The sequence below is a fragment of the Columba livia genome, chromosome 12, assembly GCF_036013475.1.
Source record: "Columba livia isolate bColLiv1 breed racing homer chromosome 12, bColLiv1.pat.W.v2, whole genome shotgun sequence".
NCBI lineage: Eukaryota > Metazoa > Chordata > Aves > Columbiformes > Columbidae > Columba > Columba livia.
Window position 1 is genome coordinate 13,647,370 of NC_088613.1, and position 26,253 is coordinate 13,673,622.

A 26,253-nucleotide genomic window follows, 5' to 3' on the forward strand; every position below is an offset into this window, starting at 1 on the left:
GGCCCTTGTGGCCAGGAAGGCCAATGGCATCCTGGGCTGTATTACAAGGGGAGTGGTTAGTAGGTTGAGAGAGGTTCTCCTGCCCCTCTACTCTGCCCTGGTGAGACCCCATCTGGAATATTGTCTCCGGTTCTGGGCCCCTCAGTTCCAGAAGGACAGGGAACTGCTGGAGAGAGTCCAGCACAGGGCAATAAAGACAGTTAAGGGATGTGAAGCGTCTCCCTTATGAGGAAAGGCTGAGGGAGCTGGGGCTCTTGAGCTTGGAGAAGAGGAGACTGAAGGGTGACCTTATTAACATTTACAAATATATAAAGGTTGAGTGTCAGGAGGATGGAGCCAGGCTCTTCTCAGTGACAACCAATGATAGGACAAGGGGCAATGGGTTCAAACTGGAACACAAGAGGTTCTACTTAAATTTGAGAAGAAACTTCTTCTCAGTAAGGGTAACAGACAGTGGAACAGGCTGCCCAGGGGGTTGTGTAGTCTTCTCCTCTGGAGACATTCAAAACCCACCTGGACACCTTCCTGTGTAACCTCATCTGGGTGTTCCTGCTCTGGCAGGGGGATTGGACTGGATGAGTTTTTGAGGTCCCTTCCAATCCTTGACATTCTGTGATTCTGTGGTTTTTTGGTGTAGGTCTTATTCTTGGGGAGATAGTGTGTGTCAGCTGATACTGTTGATTCAGTTGACTTTTTGTTCCTTCTCCTTGCCCCGCTTCTTCATAGGTATGTCTTTTTGACATAAATTTAATTATTTTTAACCTCCTGTGACCAGCTAGTCTGCTGAAGCAGTTAGTGTTCTTTCTTTGATCAGAATGAATGTTTTAGCTTCATACATTCTCATTGTAGTAATTAGATTTGCATGCATTAGATGAACTTTTAAAGGTTTTATTCTGTTATCAAAGTGATGTAATATTTCAAGGTTGGTTCTACCTCTGCGCCGTGTTCCTCTGTCAATAATACAAAGCTTATATTCACTGTTATTCTTGACTGACAAATGACGATATGAAATACGCATCGTTCTTCATCAGCTCTTCCCTTTTTCTACATGTAATGAAACATTTTTAGTGGGGAGAAAAAGGATTTTTTTATATTACTTTTCAGCTATTTCTTTGTAAATAGATAAGTAGCGGCCACAGAATGAGGTTGGTGAAGGAAAGCTTTTTACAGTCATTTACATTTGGTACTTATAAATAAAAGAAAAAGCAATCAGTATTTTGAAAAAAATGTGCCTGAATTTCATATGCTAAGAAGCCCAGATCAAATTCATCAGAGAGCTTTAAACTTTTACAGGCTTTAAAGGGACTCAGTTTTGTCCAAACTTCTTGTAACACAGCTATATTTGTAGGTGTGAGATGGCAAATTTCATTTTAATACAGGAATCTCTAGTGTTAAGCACAGATATGCTGCACTAGCTTAACTGTGTGCATTGCTTTATGGAATAGAAAAAACCCACAAACTTATAATGTATTTGTTTCTGGATTGCAAACTGCAGGTGGCTCCCTTGGTCTTCTGATTAATTCAGCATGTGTATGTTTGTTGCCTTTCCCTCCTCACCCTCTCCTTTTTGCAAATGTACTAATCCAAAGCAAAGGAAGAACCTGCTTTGCAGTGTAGGAGTAACCAAATGTTTGTGTGTCTTACAGGATTTTCATTTAGTTAGATTTTATTCTTAGGTAATCGGTCTTCATATCTCAGTTTCATATAGGAGTGAAGTAGGATTTTTTTTTTCTTCTTTCAGTGTATTTGAAATTGTTGTTCTTTTTCAATGACAGAATAAACTCAAGTACCATAAAGAAGAAAGAGTGAGTTATTAGTTTGTCATTTTTCATTGTTCCCTTCCCTTCTCGATTGGATTTATCCAGGAAATAAACTGTCAAACTCAGGGATGGAAAAGCCTTTACATTGTTTAAGTAAACTGATCCCTGAAATTACCACTCAGCATGGATTTAGATATGTGTATGTCTATATTTGTATTTTTATATATTTAGATTTTTTTTAATTATTAAATGAGCTTAGAATTACTTAAACAACAATCACAGTAAACGCTTAAGCATATATTTCTTGATTGAGGGAAAAAAAAATGTCTATAATTACTAAGGAAACAAAAACATTTCTGCCCAGAAGTGTCAGCGGCAATTTGTACCAGATAATGATACCCAGTCTTGCCATGTTTAAAGTATCAAGAGAAAAAAAGAAGCGGGGACAAAAGGCACATGCATTCTTTGTATTAAGTTTTGCATCAGTTACGAAGGCTTCGCTGTAGAAGTTGACTCCTTAATAATTGTGCTTTATAAATAAACTTTCAATACTTACATAGGGAAGCACAGTTTCCAAACTGACCTTAGGAATGATGCCTGTAGTTTTGCTGCAGCTGGGCTATTGTTCAAGGAGAATCACAAATGAGGCCTCCCAAGAATTACTTGTGTGTATGTTCCTGTATAAATTTTTTCGTATGAGGAAGCTGCTGTGCAAATGGTAGCGGTTCGATAGCACCTGCTCCTGTTGAAGGGAGCATGTGTCTTTTATTTCAAAAGCATCAGTACCCATTTCATTCATTATAGTACAAAAGAACTAAAATGAGAATAGGGAAGGGACCTAAACAAACAAAGCTTCCAATTAGGAGGCAATGTTTGTAAATTTTAGTTCTTCATATTTTGTTTCAGATAGTATTTTAGCACACTTACCTTTCAGAAAGTTAAATGATTCCTTTTCTATGTGGAAGGTAATTTGTAGCAATGAGTCACAAAGACTATTTGTTATTTTGAAAAATCCCACTAAGTAAAATAGATGTACTGTTGATATGACCTATTAACAATTACATTACTTGCTTGCTAGAAATGCATCAGAAGCTGAATATTCACCCTCAAATTTGTATTTAAAAACCATTGTAACAAATAAGGTTTTTACTCGGTTTTCTGTAGAGTGCCTGACAGTTCTGTGTTGATCGTATTTAACACTAACTCTGTGTGATAGAACAACATGTTATATGATGAAATGTCCAGATAAACATTGTTGTAAATATTACTGAAAACAAATGAAGGCTTTCTTTTCATAAATGACTGCTGATGTTTTGACTACAGATTTTCTCTGTGGTGGACTAATGTGAGGGAACACTGACATTTTGTGAAAACTTTCCTTTGAAACATGCAGAAAGTTTGAGATATATAATTTCCCCCTGCTCCAGCTTGGGACTGTATAGTTGTTTTCATTGTGCTTTCAGAGTGACCATACCATAGGGTTGAACAGATGCAGGAATTTTACTGGAGATCTCAGGCTGTAGTACACTCTAATTATGTCTCTTTTAAGACACTGGTTATGTAAGCTTTGTGATATATTCATAAGGGAAATTTAATGAGGGGCAGGTTAGATAGATACATTTTTCCTAGAGCTAGTTGTTATTCCTGGAGCTTCCTTTCTTTACATGTGTGATAGTTAAAGTCAGTGTTTTTTCAGAGCATTGGTGTTGTATCAGGAGGGTTCAGATTGAGTAGTTTGGATATTACCTTGGTTTGCATTACTTAAAGAAATGTAATAATTACAGTTTCAGAAAAGCAAATACAGGTAGTCTGTGTGTGAATTAAATCATAATCAGATTAAGAGATGGATGGGAAATAGGTTAAGGTCTGGGATATTTGAAAGTTGCTAGCTTTATTCATTGATTGCTTTGAGCTATACAATAATGTATTCTGCAAAATTCCTATAGAAATTAAGTTCATTTTCAAAATCAGAGTATCTATTGTGAATCCAGGTCAAATGCTCTAGTGTGGAGGTCATTCCTTCACTTTTAGTTTAATTAGCACTGCTTAACCCTTTTGAAATGTCACTAGGACAAGTTAGGCTTCCTCACTTGAGGAGCAAGGACACAGAATAAGAAACCCTTGTAGTTACTATTGACTATATTACTTCTACAGATACAGGCTGATTATCTGCCTTGATGATAAAGACAAGAGAAGGGGAGGTAAACTCTCAAAGGCATGTGTTGTTTTTTTACCTATATTTGCTGTCTCGAAGGTCCCCATTAGGAAGGAGTAAGGATCACTACTTGTCATACACAGAAAAGTCTATGTTACCCACATACATATATTCAACAAATTTGGTCTTCCAGCCTACTGTTTGAATAAATTAATGTATCATAAAGAAGAAAGAGTTACTAGTTTGTCATTTTTCATCATTCCCTTCCCTTCTCAACTGGATTTATCTGAGAAATAAACTCTCAAACTCAGAGATGGAAAAAGCTTTGCATTGTTTAAGTAAACTGATCCCTGAAATTACTATGTGATAACTGGTAGTAGTTAGGACATTCTGTACCCATGATATAGCTTGTTTTTGTAAGGGAGACAGAGCTTTTGTTTGTAGCAGCTTTATAAAATCCAGCAGAGGAAGAAAGGCAGTTTTGTATTCCGAAATGTCTGTTTCAGTCGCAGTGATGCAGTGCTCAGATAAACTATAGCACCTTTAATGAGCAGTTGAGGACAGAGACACATGTACTAGGCACACCAGGGAAAGAGGTTGTGTACAAAGTCTAATTAGCATGAAATATGAATACATTCATGAAGCAGTCTTGATCTATAATGCTCTTACAGAGAGTATTTTTTTGCTATGAATTCAACAAAAAAGAAATTTGGAAGTAGAACTCAGAAAAATAAGCGAGTTTTGTTTGTTTAAAAACAAACAAAAATCTGTATTCCTGGAAGAAAACACATTCTGTATGAATACGTAAAAAGATTAGACTGAAAAGAATGTTTTCTGTAATGTCAAAACAGACCAAAAAACCCTTCAAAAGATATTCTTTCAAGCATTTTTTTTTTCTTTCCAACTTCATTTTTTTTTTGCAAGGGATTTTAAGTTAGATACTAGGAAAATCTATTTAATTTCATCTGGCTTCTCAGAACATGATTAAATAGCCCATTCCATGGATTTTACAGTGCTTTTTTATTAAACGAACTGTTACGATTACCTGTTGTGGAATTTTTCCTAAATTGTGTGTTACCTTTCCTGAGTAAGAAATGTACATAAATGTACATAAAATACACAGATAATGAGCTGGAGGTCAATCACTTGTCTTTTTGAGGTGTGTGTTCTATAATTCTATGCATGGTGGTTTTGAACAAATGTCTTTTGCCTCCTGGTGTTTTGTTTGTAGCTGTGTTTCTTCAAGAATTTCTCAATATTTGTCAAGAAGGCTCCTTATCTAACTGCTTTTAGAAAACTGAACGTTGTAATACAGGTTCTTCAGCTAAAGTCCAACAGTTGGCTATGAATTTGTGACCCAAGTGAAGGTGAGAGGGGAAATTAAAAAGAAGCTCAGTCTGGAGGAAAAGGTGGAAAACAGATCAGCTGCTTACCAGGAAAGTTTGTACTGACTCTTAAATATACGATGCACCTGTGTTGTAATATCCTGAAAACTTCCAGCAGAGTTCCAGGAATAACAGTGTATTTGTTTAAATAAATAAAAACCCACTGTAAACAAAGTTGTAGGTATAAGCAAAATTTATGGCCTTACTTGTAAAATAATTCTTTGCAGTCTGTATTAAAGAGATCTCCCCTCTGTCTTTCAGCAGCACCGTGGCTGGTACATACTACATTGCTTCCTAAATATACTTTCTCTCACATTTTTCTTCTATGAAATACAATGTGAGTTTTTTCCTGTAAAAAATACTAACGGAATGTGGTGTGATTCGTGGCCTACTTCCAGTTATGTATTGTGCTGAGTCGCAATGATGTATTTACAAAAAATGCTCCCTTCCCCATGCCTGCTGTTTTTCTGTGCAAAACTGATTTTTCTTCCCATTTTTGCTGACCAAAAAAATATTCCTCATCTGCTTTTGAGATTGCAGCTTCCATCCAACTTCCATTGATTGATAGTTGTTTCAACTCTAACGCTATTAAGAGGTGCTTTGAACAGAATATTTGCCATTGCAAGAATTTCTGCCATATGTGCATAGACTGAGTGTAGGTCTGCTATTGAAGCGAATAAGGGTTCTTTGGAGAAAGATACATTAAAAAGCTACATAAAGGATTAAAAGTTAACAATCATGCTATTAAGTCTCTGAATTCATTGACAAATTGAAAATACTAGGTACATAGGCATTAACACAGATAAGAAGCTGATAATTTTGTCGAGTTATTTAATTACCTGTTAATGATCTCTAAAGGATGTAAAGTTGAAATTACAAATTTGCATATTTTGTAACTGCTCTGTGTCTTGTGCGGTTGTGGGCAACTGAAACTTCTCTGCAACTTCATTCTTTTAGATACTTTTTTCTGTTCTGTAAGGTGGGAATATAATTATTTTAGAATACTAATATAGAATAATTTTCCAAGGTGAAGAGGCGGGGGAATAAGAAATTTATGGCTTAGAGGCTTTCTGAAAGTAAAATTCTGCATGGTAAACTGGATGATGTGGACCTGTCTGTAGGTTGCATATTCTAAATGGTAGTATGCATAGAATAAGCTTGGAGGTTTTCCTTTTGACACTTTTTGTCCTGGCATTTAAGACATTTGGATCATTAACACTGAGATGCTGCCTTCTTAATGAATCATTTCAGCCAAAGTTTGCTTATGTTGGTAATATAAAGCTAAGCAGAATGTAGATTACATGATTTTGGTAAAGGTGAGAGACTGGTAGCTGTGTGTTTCAGGACTATTTTTAGGCTGTTGCAGTGCAAGTGGCTTAATTTAGTATGCTGGTAGGTCCCCGAAGACTAATCCTGTAGTGTGGAAGTAATTTATCTTCTGCCTCTAGAAGGCAGATAATCATTGCATATGTATTCAGTGAGCACCTGGGTGTTTTCAAGACTCTTTGAGATATTTGGACCTCAAGAAAGCTTTTTCAAGGTAGATCTGTTAGAAATTAGTAATAATATATATACAACCATACAGGCTTGTTGAGCCTTGTGTTTTATCTTCAGCAGGTGACCAAGAGCAGATGCTCAGGCAAAAGAGTAAATGTATATGAATTAATATGTATTAAATATCTGTGTTTTTATGTACGTAGAATAAACTGAATAGTGATACTTCCCAGGTCTCAACAGTTGGCCGCTTTTTCTGAGCCAGAGGTCACATCTTGATGCGTAGTTAAGTCTTTAATGTGTTTTTTCTGCAGTGAACTTGTAATCATTTAGCATTCATAACCTATGGCATTGGTCTTCTCTGTATTCCAAACAAATGTTTGGTTTTCCAGTGTTTTAGTAGTGCTGCTTGCTAGTCTTTCAGGTTTCATGAATTACTAATTTGTATTTACTTTCTCTGTGTTTTCAAAGACCATGGAGGAGAAGACCAAAATTGTACATGATACACGAAAGACAAACAGTAGTACATCATTGAATGATGGCCAGTACCTGATAAGTATCAGTGGATCCACCCCAGCTATTGGGAAGGGAACCTCATGTTCTTTGTTATCTTAGTATGGAATCATCAAATCTCTCAATTACTGTTTGTTTTTCAGACAATTACATTAGTATGCCAGGAGTGTTTCAATGTCACAGTGTATTGAAACTCTATGGAAATGACCTTAGTTCCAATGATCGTTAGTCAGAATGATGGTAATGTGGGAAGATGCAGTATGTCCTCCCGGTGACACTGTGCTGTGGCAGTTCTGCCCCAAACAAGTCACTGTCCTCTAATGTGTCTGGGTAAAACCCTAAGTCATTTTAATCTTAAGATTGCAATAGCTTGTATTCTTCTTGCTGAAATGTACCAAAAATATTTGTGCCCACGTATGATTAAGTTGAAAGGCATGCTTGCTGTAAATTACATGCAAATAATTGACCACAGGCACACAATTTCAAACATTTGCTTATGGAAGACTGATTTTTCAACATTTTATAAGTAAGGTTAAAAGGTTCTATATGTATTTATCAACTGTCAAAGCTGTGATTACCAGTCAACTTCACAGGGCACTGCTTACTGGTTATAGAAATTAATGGAATCTGTTAAGAGAGAAAGTTTCCTAATTATTTTTAATAATATCCTTTTCTCCTGTGAAGTTATGCTTTGGACCTGATACTTATGAAAACATCCCTTTGAGTTCTGTAGGCTCAATAAAACAATACAAGATAATTACCAGTATTTTTTAAACTAGTAGGAGAATAGAATTCTTTTTACTAAACATTAAATCACATTTTTTAAGTGCTAAGTCAATGGAGATGTAACATGGTGTATTTCACTGTGTAGGTCACAGTGTATAACCAGGGTGTACACACTTCAAAAAACTACAGTAGATCTTGAACATGCAAAACAAACTGAGGGTTTGAGGATGTAGATATATACAAGTGAAACAATGTTTCATGAATGTTTGTTTAAAACCTTGAGGACAGAGAAATATTCAAAAGGGAGAGTATACCAGAATATACATTTGGAAATGTGTATTTTACTTAGTGCTTAAATATTTAGTCAAAAGCTTTGTATGTGAAATATCACCCGGAAAGAGGAAAAGAAATCAATTTAACTCTTTATTTTACTCAAATTTTAGTCTATTCCATTAAGACCACTATCTATTTAACATGAGTGTATAAAGGGATTTTTGAATCTTGGGATCTTTTTTTTTAGATTCATTATTTCTAAAACTCCTTTAGAAAATGTACTTCCCATGAGGACCTTTATGGGGAAAGATGTGCCTTTTACAAGTCTAAATCAAGAGAAACAGCAGCCGAACTATTAGTTTAAAACATTTTTATTTACTAGACATGTCATATTAATAACAGAAAATGAGTTTATTAAAATCTTTATAAAATATGATAGCAGGGTTTTTACAGTTTATTTTACTTTTTTTTTTTTTGAGTCCTGCTTTTCTTTTACTTTCAAAAGGTGTATGGATAACAGATGTACCAGTTAGCTATAATTATTTTCTAGATTCTATCTTATTTCACAGTTCTGAGGTGGTGATGACCTGATATCAGACAAAAAAAGTGTAACTGGGACATGCGACTCTAAATTAGAAGTACTGTTATAGGCAGCATTTTACTTTTATGGGCAAATGTCTTCTCTGACCCATATAAAAATTTACTCTGTTACTTTTAAAATACATTGACTGATCTCTTTAGTCACTAGTCAAGCACTAATATATAGGCAGGAAAGACATGGAATGTCTCGGTGACCAGGAAAACCCACCAAGGATAAGCATCTCTTTGGAGCAAATGCCGGCATGTTCTCCTGAAGTGTTGCAGATATCGGAGCAGAGGCAAATGGAGAAATGGAGTGGACTGTCCTCAGGCTTTCTTCTGTATAAATATTCATGGAGGGAATGTGGGAGAGGAGTTCATGGAAAAGGCCACCAGCTTTTATTCCGGCTTCTTGCAGCACATCACACAACACAGTTAAGTAGGCCCATTGAGGATGTTTTCAGTTGAATCACTGTTTGCCTGCTGTTGTTTGATTTCTAATGTTCAGGAGGAGTACTTGGATGTATTTCTCTGTCCATTTGTATGTGATAAATAGTTAATACTTACTTAATGTCTTTTCAGCAAAACCAACATCTTTTGCATTGACCTTTAGCAGCATAAATAGAAGAGGTTGAAATCAGTTGTCTGATTTATTTTATTTTATTTCATTTTATTTTTTAAGTAAACAATTTGTGGACCACCAGATATCTATTTGATTTCAAGCTGTTGATAGAAAGCTGAAAGAAGCTGCATTATGGAGTGGTTAATTAACTATACCTGTACAACTTCATTGCACAAGTTCCTGATGCAGATTTTCAAATTGCACTTGAAAATTAAATCACACTAATTACAACCATATTAGGGCAATTTCAATAGAACAAAAAATATTTGCTATAGTCATTTAATGTGGTGGTCAAATATAATAATAATCAATTCTATTACAAGAACAAATAATAGGAATATGGATCCCCTGCTATTTTTGATGGAACTAATTTGTAAAACTAAGTCATGATTTTTTTTTTTCCTACCACAGAGCATAATCTGTTGGGTTGATGTCACTTCCTGCAGCTTGATTACATTAATTAGGCAGAAAAGTATGAGACTGCAAGAGGTTCCATCTTTTTTTCCTTGTGAGTTGTGTGGGTTGTTTTTTGTTGTTTTTTTTTTTTAATTTATTTATTTTTAAGAGCTCAAGTGAAGATCCATTTTCAGACCAATTGCTTGTTTTCTTTGTATTTTTTTTTCTTAAATTGCTGTACCAGGTATTTAGCTGTTCTGATTGCAGAAAGGACAGAGTGACTGCAGGAGTGCTTAATTAATTTTACTTAAGGAATTGATAACTGAGTGATTTTTGTTTTTAGGTGAACGGAAAAATGCCAGGTGGCATTGGGAATAAACATGACATCACACTTCTGCTGACTGACTTGACAAGAGGGCATGGCTAGCATCTGTTAATACTCTTGCGTTTATCTCTAGATAGCTGGGGAAATGGTTTGCTATTTGTCAAAGTTGAAGATCAAATGACAGTGTGGAGACTATAAATGAATTTGGATACCAAACCACTTTAATCTCAGTTTATGGAGTTCATGAATTGCATGACATCTGTGTTTTGCAGGAGAGATTATGTGGTCCAGGAGAGGATTTGTGGCTTCAGCTGTGCGAACCGTGGCATCTCCCAGAATATTTCCTCTGGGATCCATTGAATATTCTCTGGATTCATTGTTTATGCAATCGGATGGAGAAAACCTCCTTGGTCACTGGTCCGCTTAGCTTGCACCGTTGTTTACTGATTTGTTGCTGTTGTCAGGGCTCTGCTTGTTCAGGGCACTCCTGGACACATTTGCACTTCTTGCTGATCAACAGGTTATTGGCGTAGTTTGGCTTGAGCATGCAAAACTTCCAGAGTTCATTCTGCTGTCTGAACAGGAGGTTGGTCATATTTAATCCGTTTACTGAAACAAGTGGTTGGTGGAAGCTCACAGGCTTGTGTGAAGACCTATGCTAACTAGACCTCACTTGTGTGAACTGCTGCACTCTTTCATTTGAGTGTGGAAATTCTGTTAGGCAAATGGCAAGACTCAGCGTTGGTATGTTGGTGAGGGAAGTGCAAATTTTGGACTACGTTTGACTTTCCTCCCTTTCCCCCTTTCTTTGACTTTTATTTCCATTCCTGGGTGCCCCTACAAGTAACACAGAAAATCATCAGTAGCTTCCCAATATTATCTATTTATCCAGGCTTAAAGAAGTTTTATTATGTTGCAGTAGAATTTACTTAATTTTTGTGCTACAAAATATGTTCTAATCCTTCAATGGCATTCCTAGCTCCTTATTTCAATTTTGTACCAAGTTGTATCACCTGAGGGTTTTCTTCAGTGAACTTCCTGGTGTAATTAATAGTTTCAGCTGTTCAAGCATACGCTTGTCTGTAAAATTTATGTCACTTTGAACTATATATATGCTTTTTTTTTCTCCTATAGTCTTATAGCAGCCATATATAATCTCTTATGTAAAGGGAATAATAAAGCAATTAATTTATTTTGTATATTTACTTTTGCTGCCAAATACTAGTAAATGCAATTAGGAAGCCATTTGCTGGATGGAAGTAAGATGAAATTACTCATTCATTTCTTGTGACAATATAAGGGCATTTGTTCACTATGGGCACAGACTTGATAGGAATCAGAGATTAAGGCTCGGGTTCAGAGAGGCTCAAGTTCATTTAGGTTTCTTTTTTCTCCACACTGTAATTCTATGTACTCCTTTTTGTCTCCCTTTAATTTTCATGCTCACCATGTTCATGACTGACAGTTTTTACTGTTAATTCTTTATTAAAACTATTCACTGCTTATTTAAAAATAGAAGGGAGGTTAGTATGAACTGGTCATTTCAGCTCAGAGTAAAATGTTTTAACGTCTCCAATAGCATTAAATGAAGTCGTGTATGTTTCTAAAGATTTGTTATGGCATCTTTTAATGCCATTCAATAGCTGAATTAATGAACAGGTGTGCTTAGTTTTTTTTGCTACAGGAGTACAAAATTAAAGGTAGTAGAATTTTTTCTTAATTACATCTCTGAAGTATTCCACCATGTTTGTGTTTGTTCTTTGCCATAATTATCATTTCTCTTGTTTAAAGTATTGTCATCTTATAAAACGTTTTGTGTAGTGTTGCCATTTTTTCTATAACCTCTAGTTGTGATTCAAGCAGTGCACTTTCTGTGGGATTAAATTAGTTCCCAGCTGAAGGTATCACTAAAGGTACACATTTGAGCTGCACATGCGTTGCATGGTGGAATATGAACAGAAAACAATCCCTTGCAGCATGTTGCATCAGCTTTTTTCCTCCAACAGTGATAAACAAATATGTTGTTACTAACAAAACAGAACTCTATTCTAAATTAAAAAAAAAAAGTAGGTTATGTAACAGTGGTGCTTAGATCTGTATTTTCTGGTTTTCAGAGACAGCTGCCTATGCCAAAACCCCCTTTTGCTTTATCGTGTTGGGTCTCCTGTCCGCTTGAAGTAGGCAGTAAAGTAAACCCAGCCAGAACTTTCTATAAGTGTAATTGATGTGAGATGAGTTGCATTAGTGAGTATTTTGTCATTTTCATGACAGTTGTGGGTTTTTTTTAGAAAAAAAAGTACCTGCCTTTTTTTTTTAATTTCTTCCCAACTGAATGGGGAAATAGTTTTAAACAATGGAGGTTATATTTTCCTCAGTGTCTTCAAAACAAAAAATGCAAGCATGTATATATGCCTTGGTGTTTCTATATATATATGTACATATTCCAGGTTAGTCCAAATAGTAGTCTACAGAAATTTGTGTGAAAAGGGATTAGATTTCAAGAAAAAATGAGGTGTAGGGGATGTGAAAATGTTTTGTATTAACACGACAGAGTGCATGAGGTTTGTCAGTCATCAGAGACGTGGTGATCTGAAACACGAGAGGACAACCTAACAGGCCCTTCTGAGTCTGAACTCTACCCTGCTGCTGTGCACCCTTCTGGTGACAAAATACTCAGGCTTTTGGATTCTCTTACTGAGAACTTGTGAAGGAGATGTTTTGCAAAGAGTGTCTTGCTAGAGTACCAGACACTTATTGGAGGATTCTGTCATCATTCCATGGCTGTTTAATGCAGTGGAAGACTGACATAAACTTGATTAGTGAGTGTGTTCTGGGAAGTGGAGCAGGTGAGCCGTGGATTTGGAGGGCTGAATTTAGATCAAGCCTTATTTAAGAAGGGAAAAAGCTGGTCATGTGTTCTGAAATGAGAGAGGCAAACTTAAGCAGGCTGCTCAGAGGCGGATGACAGCCTCAGCAGGAGTTGGGTGGGAGATGGACGCTGTAGAATAAAGCTTCAGACTTGGAGAGCTGACCCGTCTCTTTCAATGTCCGATTGCTTAACTGCATGTTGTGGTCAGAACGTGAGGAAATTTCCCCTCTGCTACAGCTTTTTGCCTAAAATGTGACCACATTTGTTATGGAAAACTGGGCATGACTGTCGCTAAGTACAGTCTTCAAGACTTGTCACTTTGAAAACAAGCTGATTTTGCATGAAGATGTAAGCCAGTGCCATTATCAGTGCTGTAGTGAATAATCACAGCATTAAAGTCCAAGGTCTGTATGATTAATACAGATGCTCTAGCTTCCAGATTAATTTTTCTTGCTTTTTTTGAGCTGCCCTGTGTCGACTGCTAAAAAATCCTTTTTTCATCTTTTCCTCTGGTTCTGTGGCATCAAGCTGAAAAGCATGTCTGATCTTTGAACAGGCACTTGGGATGGGAGTACCTGGAAAGGGTTGAGAGGTTGGTCAGCAATAGTATGTTGATTCTGGAATCTATCAAACAGCTTTTATTTATTAAATTATTGAAAAAAAAAAATCTGTAGTCCATGGTCCTGCCACAATTAAGTCAGTGTTAAAAAAGGCCCATGGGAGAAAGAGGTGGGGATGAGGGAACTATTTTATACTAGCTTAGTTTGAAAATGCTCAAGGTAAACTAATTATTCAAGTGGTGTAAACCCAGTAGAATTATTTTATTCCAGGTATTTTTCTAATGGTAATGTCTATAAGGAGAAGAATAAAACTGTTTTCCTTGTTCTGTTTCTTTAGGAGGTTGAAACTGAGATTTTGGTTATTCTTCACACTAAAAATAAACATTTGTTTTTAGGAGATACGTGTAGTGAAACTCACGCTGATGAAATTAGTTCAGAGAAGAAAGGCATACTTAGTCTGCTTAAAAATGCCCCTTGATTTTAATTTCAAGTGTTTGAGTTTCTTTTGAATGACTTGAAGTGTTCACTGAGTTTAAGTAATGTTAAGCATGTTACAGAGGCACGTATATGATGTGGTTTTTAAAATGAAATAAATCCTTGTCAACATGTTTACTTAATTAATACTTAAGATAATGCTGTAAAAATTAAGTATGTTAGATCATGCAAAAAAATCAGAATATATTTTAAATATTTCAGTAGTGTTTGGTTTCTATATAATTTTAAGTAGTGAATATAAGACTAGCGGTCCTTGCTAATTTTAAAAAAAAACCCAACGTTTTCTTATTTGGTTTTGCTCTTTACCAATAACAACATAAATAATTAGTAAAAACCTTCCTTTAGTGTGTTAAATCTCAAATTATGTATCTTATTTGTTTCAGATGAAGAACTTCAAATAGTATTTCATATTAATATTTCAACAGAGGGCACTCACGTGCTTTGAGGTAGCACCAGATCACTGTGTTTTTAAAGGTGCTTGAAATAAACTGGAGCTGAACATAACAAATTTTGTGGGTTAAGATACATAAATATAATTTGTCATTGTAATATCAACATTTTCATTTAATGTTCCTCCTAATTTTGTAAATTTGCTTTGTTTCTTTGCATATTTTAAAGTATGTTGAGGCAGTGCATTGATTTTTTTTTTTTGCCTTCAACTGATTGTAATAGTTGTGTTATTATGGCTTTCTAGCTGAGTTGCTATTAGATATAACAGTTGAAATAATCAGCATTTAATAAATATGTCCTTTACAGCTAAGAAGGCAGTAGAAGAATCAGAAGAAAAGAAAACAGTTCAGCCAAAGAAGAAGGTTAAAGAATTAAGAATTTTGGATGGAAAAACAGCACAAAACTTATGTAAGTGATATTAAAAGCATTAGATAAATATCTAATTGGCATGTATGCACACCCGTTCTTAAATGTTTTATTTCTTTTTTGTTTGCTTGTTTAGATGTACAATATTATTTTTCTAAAAACTGGCTAATGTGAACGTGAGTCTTAAGTTTAGAAGCAGTTTACGTGCATATGATTTAATTTACTATACAACTTGGGGCAACTTTAGAAACTAACATGGAGAAATAGTGTAAACTTTAATGTTAACTTTTTTTTAAACAAAAAGTTGCTTCTGTGTTTGTTTTGGACAGGGAAGGCACAATGTTGGTAGGTTTTGTGGACTGGAGTGGAGAGGCCATTCCTAATGGTTCTTTTTGGTTAGAGCAATGGAGAAACCTTGATGTGGGTTAGACTGTTAAAGAGAAAAATATTACAAAATAGGTTAAGTTAGGTGCAAATACTACTACCATAAATTGCAAAAAATAACCCAGCTCCTCCACTTGCTACTTTGTTCTTAAATTATGGAGTGAAATCAAACACTAAGAATAGTGGATTCTTTTATTTGAATTTGAAATACAATAAAATGTTGCTAGTCTGTCTATGTCCATCACGAAGCGTTTAAAACCAAATTTGTGCACTGTTTGCTACCACTTACATGAGCACATTTTCTTAAGGAGAAAATGCATTGTGACACAAGTGATATAAAACTTCAAGTTTAGAAAATATGGATGTAGGAAACTCAGCCATGGCAGTTAGGTTGAATATACAGCGCTTTATAAAAATGATATGCTACTCCACCTGTGTTAGGAATACTTTGTAGTTTATTGAATGGGGCTCTGTTGAGATGATGTAACATCCTGAGATCAAATTGCTTTGAGAACTCCTGTTTGAATTTGAAGAGTATAACATATACATTGTCTTTTGTATAAGTTTAGTTACCCTAAAAAGTGGTGAAGTTAGAGCATTTGTCTTTGCCCAGCTCTCCATTATCCTTTTGAATGAATCCTTTTGTATTAATCTCTTGGACCTTTTTGATTCTAATTATTTATTACTGAATTTCAGCAATATTTTTGGGTTCTTTCCGCTTGCCTTATGAAGAAATTAAAAATATAATTTTAGAAGTTGATGAAGAGAAGCTGAGTGAATCTTTGATTCAGGTATGTGAAAATGTTTCTGGTTTTGTTCGTAGTTTGTTTTCCACATAAAAATACTCTAAAGGTGTAAGAATTCAGAAGTAAGAAATGCATAGAATTTTCTAGTTATCAGCTACAAATGTATTAGCTGTGTTTACCATTTTTTTAATTTCACTTCTACGTGGTTGATTGTGGCAGTAAAAATGTCTTTAAAAGACACTATTAACAAAATAACTTTTGAGTCTCTAACTTTCTCAGGTTTCTCTTTCAAAAGGAAATCTCTTATTATAGTTTTTCAGATTACCTGAAATACAGAATAGTTTCATATTGGTATAGTTAACTCCACAACAAATATGGAGGTATCTTGAGACCTGGATAACAGAAGTAGGGTGTAAAACAGAGGTGTCAAATTCATTTTCACTGGGGGCCACATCAGCCTCACGGTTGCATTCAATGGGCCAAATGTAGTTTTAGGTCTACATAAATATAACTACCCCTACAATTATACAGTCCTAAAACTACGTTTGGCTCTTTGAAGGCAGTCGCGAGGCTGATGTGGCCCTGGTGAAAATTAGTTTGACACTCCTGGTATAATATGTCTAAATATACATATAATATGTATATGTCTATATATACATATAATATATGGCTAAAGTATGAGGTCACGATAATAGTGAACTGCTGGAAGCTGGTGGTGTAAGGGTTGCCTATGAGGTGAAAATGATTGAGAAATAATCGTGAGTCTGTGCTCAGCAGGACAAGTGCAGCTACCAGTGTGGTGTAGCTGGACATGGAGCAGTTAAGCCCTCGCTCTGGCCTACTTGTCCAAGCAGGGGCACAGGTTGCCCACCCTGGCCTACTTGCAGAATGAGAACCAGCCAAATCCTCGAAGCCACACAAGCACTGTTCAGCAGTAGTAAAACATTGGTGTGTTATTAACACTGGTCACAAGTCAAAACAGCACTGGATGGGCTGCTATGGAGGAAATTAACTTCATCCCAGCCAGACCCAGTACCCCATAAAAAAAGGCAAATGTGACTACAAGGTGTATGAGGTCAAGTATTTCCAGGAGAGAGGATAATTACTATGCTTTTGAATAATGCAGTTCTAAGACCTTATCTAAACTACTTATTACATTTAAGAGAAGTGAAAAGAGAAGCTGAACATAAAAACTACTGAAGATGATTGAGGGACGGAGAAACATTTTACAACAGAAAGCTACCCTGTTTCTCAGAAAATAAGGCAGGGTCTTATATTAATTTTTGCTGCAAAACTTGTTATTTTTTTACATTTATAGCTACCTGGACACTATTTAAATTGACTTTTTAAATGAACTGTAACTAGGGCTTATTTTTGGAGTAGGGCTTATATTTTGAGCATCTCAAAAATTCGGAAAAACCATTCTAGGGCTTATTTTCAGGTTAGGTCTTATTTTTGGGGAAACGGGGTAGAAAGGATTGGCTTGATTAAGTTAGCAATATAAGCAGCTGAGAGGGGATATGACTGCATTAGAACTATATGAGGAGAAGAGTGATGGCTGTTAGGATTGGGGAGAAAAATGAAGTTGCATAAGTAAAAGGTAATGTTAACACCAGAATAAATATACATGAATTCATCATCACTGCAACTATCTAGAAACAAAGTTGCCTATAATCTTCGAAAAACTGAGACTATGGAGATTGGTCCATTTCTGAAGGGAATGGTGTGACAGAGTTGCTTCTGATAGCAGGGAAATTTAGCTGATAGCCCAGAAGAGATTCCTTTTATGTTTCTAAAGATATATTCTTAGAAATGTACTGGGGTAAATGGGCTGTATCATCTATTTCATGTTCAGTCTATTCTGGTTTATTTTATTCTAATCTTCCGACTAATTTATTAAGTAATTTACCAGTTTAACAGTTCTTACTACTACTGATTGGAAAAAATTTACGAAGCAAGCCTTGCTTTCTTTCATGCTTAGCAAAACTTGTACCTTTTAAAAAAGCACATATAGAAACAACTTTGTTCTAAGTATTGAAGTGGTGAAAGCTAAACAGGTATAGCACAAGTGAGCATATAGAAAAGCGCTTTTTCAGTTACGCTTTTCAAATCCTCGTTCCTTGCTGCTTTTCAAATATATGTTGTAATACTTACTAAAATTAGTTTGATTAATCAGTTTGAGTACCTGGTAGATGATAAACTGTTGTGATTCTTCCTTGAGGAAGACACTATAAGAAAAAATATTCTCAATTCCCAATGAGTCTTTGAGAGAATAAGTTCTTGTAAAGATACAGTTGTCAAACACCACATTGTGACAGTGAGTAGTGAGTGATAGTTTCAGCCTCTTCATGTTAGCCTTATATTTCTATTTATTTTTATCCTTATGTAAACCATTTTTATTTACTCCATTTTTATTTAAAGCCACATGATTGTGAATATGTTATGAAACTCTATTTCTTAAAGTACTGACAAGGATTTGAGTATGTGATCACTGCATTCTTTAGCTTCATTTTCAGTTATTCAATACAATTAATAAAAGTAAACATATTTAAACTTTTATATACAGGGGGAGCTGCAGCACTAGTGGAGCCAAACTCTGTCTGAGAAGCTGAGGGCAAAATGAACTGATCTGTTAGTTCTAGGCCATAAAGGGGTATGGATAAGAAAAAAGAAACGATCAAGTGTTTCTGCCTCCCTTCTGTGGATGTAAATGTCTCCAACTCACTACCTTTGATTTCTTCAGTGGCCAGTGCTTGACCGTAACTCCCATAACACCTTTTGAAATTCCACAGAACCACACTTGCATCCAAGCCAATACAGTATTTTGATCCCATGTCCAGTTTCTAAAATATTACATTATTTTTGTTTCCTGTGTGTTCCTGTTACAAGTCTTTAATATGAACAAAAATGGTTTGTGGAGATGGGAAATGAAGTAAATGACACCTGTGTGTCTAGACAGCTCATATAAGCTAATAACTTTTTAATTCACTTTGGTTTTTTCCATCCTAAGATTTATGAACCTTTTTGAACACAAAAGGCCTATTGACAGTTCCTTGCTTGAATGTAAATGTGTACTTTTTTTCACTTGAAGAATTACATTACTGGTTTGATTTCAACTAACATATATATCAAAACTTAAATACAACGTAAACTTTTACTGAGTGTCTCTTAAGACAAGGTATTTTTCTACCTTAATATAAATATTTTATCCATTTATCATATCTGCATTTTGAGATGTTAACATCATATAATAAGTCATACAATTTTCTTTGGGAAAATGGACAAGATTTCAAGCAAGTTCTACTTTTTGACATTCAGAACATCTGTACAATTTTGAGATGTTGCTCTTTTCTGTGTAAGATGTTCCTGATCAATGTTTGTGCACAGCTATTTTGAATAATGTCTCAAGACTTTTTGTAAGTAGTTATGTCTAGCTTTACACAGACCAGCTATTTCTTGATTAATATTTAATGAGCAAGATACAGTCATGAGGGAAAAAAAGATGTAGATGGAGTATAATTCTTCAGGCTCTGACAGCATCGAACAGTTTTGTCTAACTTTTTAAATACTGAGAAGGCATTCTTCAAATTAGAAACTGTAACAGAGGTGCTGATGTCTGTATTAAATAATTACTGGTTTGATTTGATGTTTATGGAGTGTTAAAGCTGCGTTAATAAGATAAGCTTCCCATAATTTCCATGTTGTGGTATTTTAAGTGTGTTATTTTGAGATCTGAGCTAGTTTAATATAACAAATTTAATATAATGTCTTGTTTGTTGTAGAACCTAGTGAAGAACCTTCCTGAGCAGAAAGAACTCAATGCCTTAGCTGAATTAAAGGATGAATATAACGATCTTCCTGAGCCAGAACAATTTGGAGTTGTGGTATGTATTACTGCAATAATTAACTAAAGAGTTCTATTTTGTCAAATAGATAAAACAAAGTTTTAGGTTTAAATGTTTTTGGGTAATGTTTTTGCAAGTTCTGCAGCAGGAAGAAGTTGCCATCTATTTATTGATAAGTAATAATCTAAAATTCTGTAAATAGGTGTTTTTCTGGAAGGAATTACAGTATGCAGTTAAGAGCAACAGGCACTTCTGTGCCAGACCGAATCTTTTGTTTCACTGTCTTGTCTTCTATGTTTATTAAACAATTATGGACAACACTGCGTTCATGTAGTTCAAGGGTTCATAACAGAACCATTAAATCAATGGCATTGAGTGAATGTGCCCACAATATTTCATGTCATGTTTTAACCTTTGGTTAAAAAAAGTGTGTGCATACATAATTATAGGTATTTTATGTGTGAATGTATACATATGTGTGTATGCATATACGTATAAAATACATAAACAAGCAAACACAGAGAACCTTGTAAAACTTCTCTAGAAGAGGTGTAGATGCATATTAGAATTGAAATAGTAGATGGTATTATGTTGCTTTTACTGGTGCTCAATGCATATATCTATTCCAAAAGCAGGGATATCAACTGTTATAATGGCTAGAACCTGTCCCTGAATGAAACTGGAAAATTTGCAGAAACTACCCTAATACATGCTGGTATTATAGTTAGTTGTATGGTACCAAGTACTAATCTAGGACTTGAAAGACTCTTTTTCTGCTTCTGGTCTTCCAAAGAGCTGATAAATCCTTAGGCAAGTTAGTTCCTGTTGTTACTTGGTCAGTCTAAAAGATTATAACGATGATGATAATGTTTAGAATTTATCCCTAACTCCACAGAAGCTCAGTTTACATGCATTAAAATGTATTAAAACAGAAATACAGGTATCTTAAAAGGAAGCAATGAAACCAGCTTTTTCATAAAAAGCTTTGTTTATTCTGTTACTGCCAAGGCTTGTGTGCTTTGCCCAGGCTTGCACAGAAGCATACGGCTTTTAGGAACTGGGGTAACTATATCTGACCACTTATGCAGATAAGTTGTACTGGCTGTTAGTTTTGCAGGTAAAATTATTTCCCCAGTTTCACCTCTGTGTAGAAGGTGTTATGAGAGAGATTCATTAATGTTTCCAACTTCACTAATCACCTAGTCTGAAATTTTGGCAAGGCATAGGACAGGCAGGATCAAGCTTTGCATTTTGCACTAATTTGGGTAGTGATTGACTAATGGCCTTTTTATTTTGGATATATGCTAATATGCTGCTGGAAATGAAAGATTGAAAATGAATTTAAGGTGTAATTATTATAAATATCAAAAGGTTGATCTGAGGAGGTTTTCGTGAAGTAAAGAAAACCTGTAAAAATAAGCCTGTTTCATTCTTTGCCGCAAATTCAGCTTCATCTCACTTGGATGAGTATGAATTTCGTAAGTGAAAGAATATAACTGATGCTCTAGTTTAACTGTTCGTATATGAATTGGCTGCACAATGAGTGTAAATGGCAGTGCAAAACCCAAGTTTTGTCATTAGATGTGAAGTACTAAGATAATACAAACCTAAGTGTAGGAGAACACTTGGAGAATATTTTTGTTCTCATATACGGAAGATTGTTTACCTCCAATTCAGAAGAACACAGCTTAGAAGGAATAGTTCTTTTGCTTTGTCTTGGTGTAGTGGTAAAACAGAAGCATTTAATCAAGTTGCCAATATACAAGTAGTGTGTATTAAATATGTGTAGATAGTAAGTGTTAGTACACGTTTTACCAGAGTTTGAATTCAGGTCCATTTGTGTTTTACTGATAGTATCTGAAAACCTCTTGAACTGAGAGGAGTAGCCTTGGGTTTTTGCTGCTGCTGGATAGCTGCTTGTTTGCTTTTATAATCAGGTGTCTTATCTGTTAAGTCTTTCTTTTTAGGCCTTTCTTAGTCTTTTTTTCTTCAGTCTTTTTATATAGTAGCGTGATTTGTTTATTTTTTGTAATATTTCATTCTGGTTCTGCTGTCACTTTATTTCCCAGAAAATTATGAAACTATGAAAGTCACTTGGGAAACTGTGTCATCTCTGTTGGTTGTCTTACATACCTGGAGATCATGCATTTATCTGATCTATTATTACTACTGGATTGAAAGTAAATGGTCCTTGTTTTTTCACTTGTAACTGAAAAAAGTCATAAAAGTATCCTAATTTTTTAACAGTACTGATACAATCACAGAATCACAGAATGTCAGGGAGTGGAGGGGACCTCAAAAACTCATCCAGTCCAATCCCCCTGCCAGAGCAGGAACACCCAGATGAGGTTACACAGGAAGGTGTCCAGGTGCGTTTGAATGTCTCCAGAGTAGGAGACTCCACAACCCCCCTGGGCAGCCTGGTCCAGTGTTCTGTTACCCTTACTGAGAAGAAGATTCTTCTCAAATTTAAGTGGAACCTCTTGTGTTCCAGTTTGAACCCCTTGTCCTATCACTGGTTGTCACTGAGAAGAGCCTGGCTCCATCCTCCTGACACTCACCTTTTATATATTTGTAAATGTTAATAAGGTCACACCTCGGTCTCCTCTTCTCCAAGCTCAAAAGCCCCAGCTCCCTCAGCCTTTCCTCACAAGGGAGATGCTCCGCATCCCTTAACTGTCTTTATTGCCCTGTGCTGGACTCTCTCCAGCAGTTCCCTGTCCTTCTGGAACTGAGGGGCCCAGAACTGGACACAATATTCCAGGTGTGGTCTCACCAGGGCAGAGTAGATGGGCAGGAGAACTTCCCTCGACCTACTAGCCACCCCCCTGCTAATACAGCCCAGGATGCCGTTGGCCTTCCTGGTCACAAGGGCCCAGTGGTGGCTCATGGTCATCCTGCTGTCCACCAGGACCCCCAGGTCCCTTTCCCCTACGCTGCTGTCTAATAGGTCATTCCCCAGCTTATACTGGAACGCGGGATTGTTCCTGCCCAGGTGCAATACACTACACTTTTTCTTGTTATATTTCATTCCATTTTTCCCTGCCCAACTCTCCAGCCTGTCCAGGTCTCTGGATGGCAGCACAGCCTTCTGGCATGTCAGCCACTCCTCCCAGCTTGGTGTCATCAGCAAACTTGCTGACAGTACATGCTATAATGATCACTTTTTCATTGATTGATTCTTTTGAGGAATGAGAGACTACAAAAGGCTGAGGAGGAATTTTAAGGAGTTGAATGAAACGTTAATTAAAAAAACCTGCTTAATCAAACATCTCCAAATGGTGATGTTTGCCTCAAGAAGGGACTAAGTTTCCTGAAGCTTGTTTGCTTATTCAACTTCACCATCTGGTTTAATAAGAAAATATTACATTTCCTTATGGGTAGTGATTCAGTCTTATTTTTAGCATCCACTAACTACAATAATACTGCTAAAATGCTGAGTTTGTTTCCAGTTTTGATTTAATTGAATAATCCATTAATGTGGAAGAAATGCAGCTGAATGTGAGCTCCTTACCTGACTGGAGTCCTTTTTTGCTATGTGTTGAATGAATTTCAGAGTTTTGCATTAGTAATAATCTTAACCTTGATGTTAAGAATAGTGTGTTTAGGGATAGAAGAAGACAGAAAGACTGTGTTAAGTGATATTTAAAATGTGTACCTTTTTTGCATAAATTTAGGCAAGTTAATAATTAAAATATGTTAATTGGATAATCACTGTGCCCATCAAATTTAATAAACGTCAAGTAAGTTGCTTAAAATTTGTGATAGAAAAAACATACTTAGTAAAGTATTAACTTATTAGAAGAGACCGATTAACTTAATATTCATCTGATACGTAAATGAATATGAGAATTGCATTTTAATGTAGATGAGATGTCAAAATCAATGATATATTCCAATTAGTTATTGGAACTGGTTTTGAAGTTAAATCCTGGGATCAAAAAAGGCAATGCAACTTCATTAAAATAAAAGATTGCATTGATGTTGAAGTAGAGCAAGAAAAACAGATTAACCGGATCAGTGGTATGACATTACATGAGCTAGGCAGAATGTTCTCTCATTTTTAAATGTAAAATTTGTGTTGAAGAGTTAATTTTTTTATGTCATGGGAACAGCTGCAACTTCAATAAGGATACTTGCTTTCAGTTTCAGTGCCGGTTGAGCAGTTTATATGTTATTCTAATCTGTGCTATAAGGTGTGAGTATTAACTATTTCATATCAATTCAGAGGACAGGCTTAAAAAAACCCAACTTTTGTAGGGTTAGTGGGATTTGAACTTGGAGAACTTTATCCACTTTACCACCAAGTGTGAGTTCTTAAGAAGCATATTACAAGTTTTAAAAAGATCATCCCACCGTTGTGTGGTGCAAGCTTTAAGCCTTTAGTGAACCAAGAAAACAGTGACTAGAACTGATCAAACAATTCCATTTCCTTGTGTGTTCTGGAAAAGTAGGGGTTTTTTTTTTACTGGTTTCTAGTGAATGCAAAGTTTCCTACAGCTGTTAAGAACTGAGTTATCAGCAATTTCCTTGTTAATGCAAGAGGATAAGTTTCACTGAGTGGCTGTAGTTGTAGAGACTTGCAGATTCTGTGACCCGTTTAGCTGTATAACCAGGATTAACTATCCTGAACACTCCTTGCTGGGTGATAGATGAGGTGGGAAGAATTGTACAAGTTTATTGCACCTGCGTTGGTTTAGAGTCTCTCATTCACTTTAATTGAATTCATTTGCCACTTGTTTTGCTTCATTGTATTTTCTAGAGCTGCTGAAGAATTAATATTTCTAGAAAATTGCTAGCAAATAAAAGGCAACTGTTTATTATACTCTAGGTAAGAGGCTCAGTAGGTTGTCTGAGCAAGTTGACAAATTCGTGTTATAGGAATTTCAGCTTTTTTCCTTAGGAAGTGAGGCAAATTTAATTGTGCTTTCTGCCTCTTTCTCCAATAACTTTTGATCCTAGTTTTAATACTGGGCTTGAGAATTGAATGATAATAATAAAGAATGGAATAAAGAACTTTATTAGGTAGAAAATTCAGACAAGGACCTTTATGAAAGCCCAGAAGGGGAAATAATGACATGCAGTCCAGTGCTCACAGTTAGCTGGAAAAGAAATACTCATTTTCTTGCTGCTTTAACTGCTTGTGGTGAAAGCTACTGCTTGCTGTTATATGCACTTATTTGAAAGTGTTATTTCTTGTCTGCCTTTGACACTAATTTTGTAGAATTAGAAGCAATTTGACCTTTTTCTCAAGTGAATATAATCTTTCCACCTTACGTATTGTCATGAGATTCCTTTAAGTTCAAGATATGTATCAGCCATTGAATATGTGTATTTAAAAACACGAATATCAAAGAGAAACCAGGGCAGGGTGGGGAAGGAGGAAATAAATCAGTATTTGTGATCTTCTATTGATAGATAAAGAGCATAATGTATATAAAAATGTGTTGAATTCTAAGGAAACAACCCACTTGAAACAGCCCTTATTTTTAAAGTACCTTGACAATTTCATATTATGCAGACAAGCAAGTGAAATTAAAACTTACTACTGGTTTGGTGGCCAAACTACTTTGCAAAACAAATAAATGGTCTGTGTTCCGTGACACTTCACAGCACTAAAAAAGAAGGAAGGTACAAATTGGCTGAAAAGTTGTAAAGTGTTATTCTTCACAAGTGTGTAAGTCATACTGTTCTGTTCGCTTATGCATGTTTTGTTGCACTCTGTTTTACAGTATCTAAAGCTTTTCTCAACCTTTTCAGTGCAATTTTGAGTAAAATCAGTAATTGGAGATTGTTCTACAGAAGTTAAAGCAAATTATGTGATTAATTTTAATTTCCGTCAACTGCAGCTCAGTGAAGGGAGAGCCTTTCAAGGCAGATGTTTTCAGTACGATATTTCTGAAATACAGAATGATTAGAAGAATAATATTTCAAGTCTTTGCATGATATCGGCTTATAGAGGCTCACAGAGAAATTTGTGACAATGGAGACATATAAAAAAAGAATGCAAGTTATGCTGAAACGTTTTTCTGATCCTTTCCTTCTCCTCGCTCCAGTCTGATCATATGAGTTATTTGAGACCATCTGGAGTGCCTTTACATTTATTTTCAATTTAGTATGAATTCATCATTATTCAGGCCACCCAAATCTTTCATGAAAAATTATTACTGCTGCTTCTGATAGCTGTCCGTAGTAGATAACACTAGTAGAAAAATTGTGGCTCCTCAAGGAGCCAAGGTAAAGCTTTGGGCAATAGGGACATGAACATGTGAAAATCTGTCTGTTGTGATAGCCAAGATCTGTGATTTGA

At 35.6% G+C, this 26,253-nt stretch overlaps 1 protein-coding gene across 6 annotated transcripts in view; it reads left to right on the forward strand.

Annotated features, from left to right (window-relative positions):
- DIAPH2 (diaphanous related formin 2) overlaps positions 1 to 26,253 on the forward strand; it is a 212,389-nt gene that overhangs the window by 59,737 nt on the left and 126,399 nt on the right. For all 6 annotated transcript variants that reach the window (XM_065077869.1, XM_065077866.1, XM_065077867.1 and 3 more), the window contains 3 exons: positions 14,909 to 15,010; positions 16,049 to 16,143; positions 19,881 to 19,982. In XM_065077869.1, coding sequence (XP_064933941.1) covers positions 14,909 to 15,010; positions 16,049 to 16,143; positions 19,881 to 19,982 — 299 coding nt within the window. The remainder of the gene's footprint in view (positions 1 to 14,908; positions 15,011 to 16,048; positions 16,144 to 19,880; positions 19,983 to 26,253) is intronic.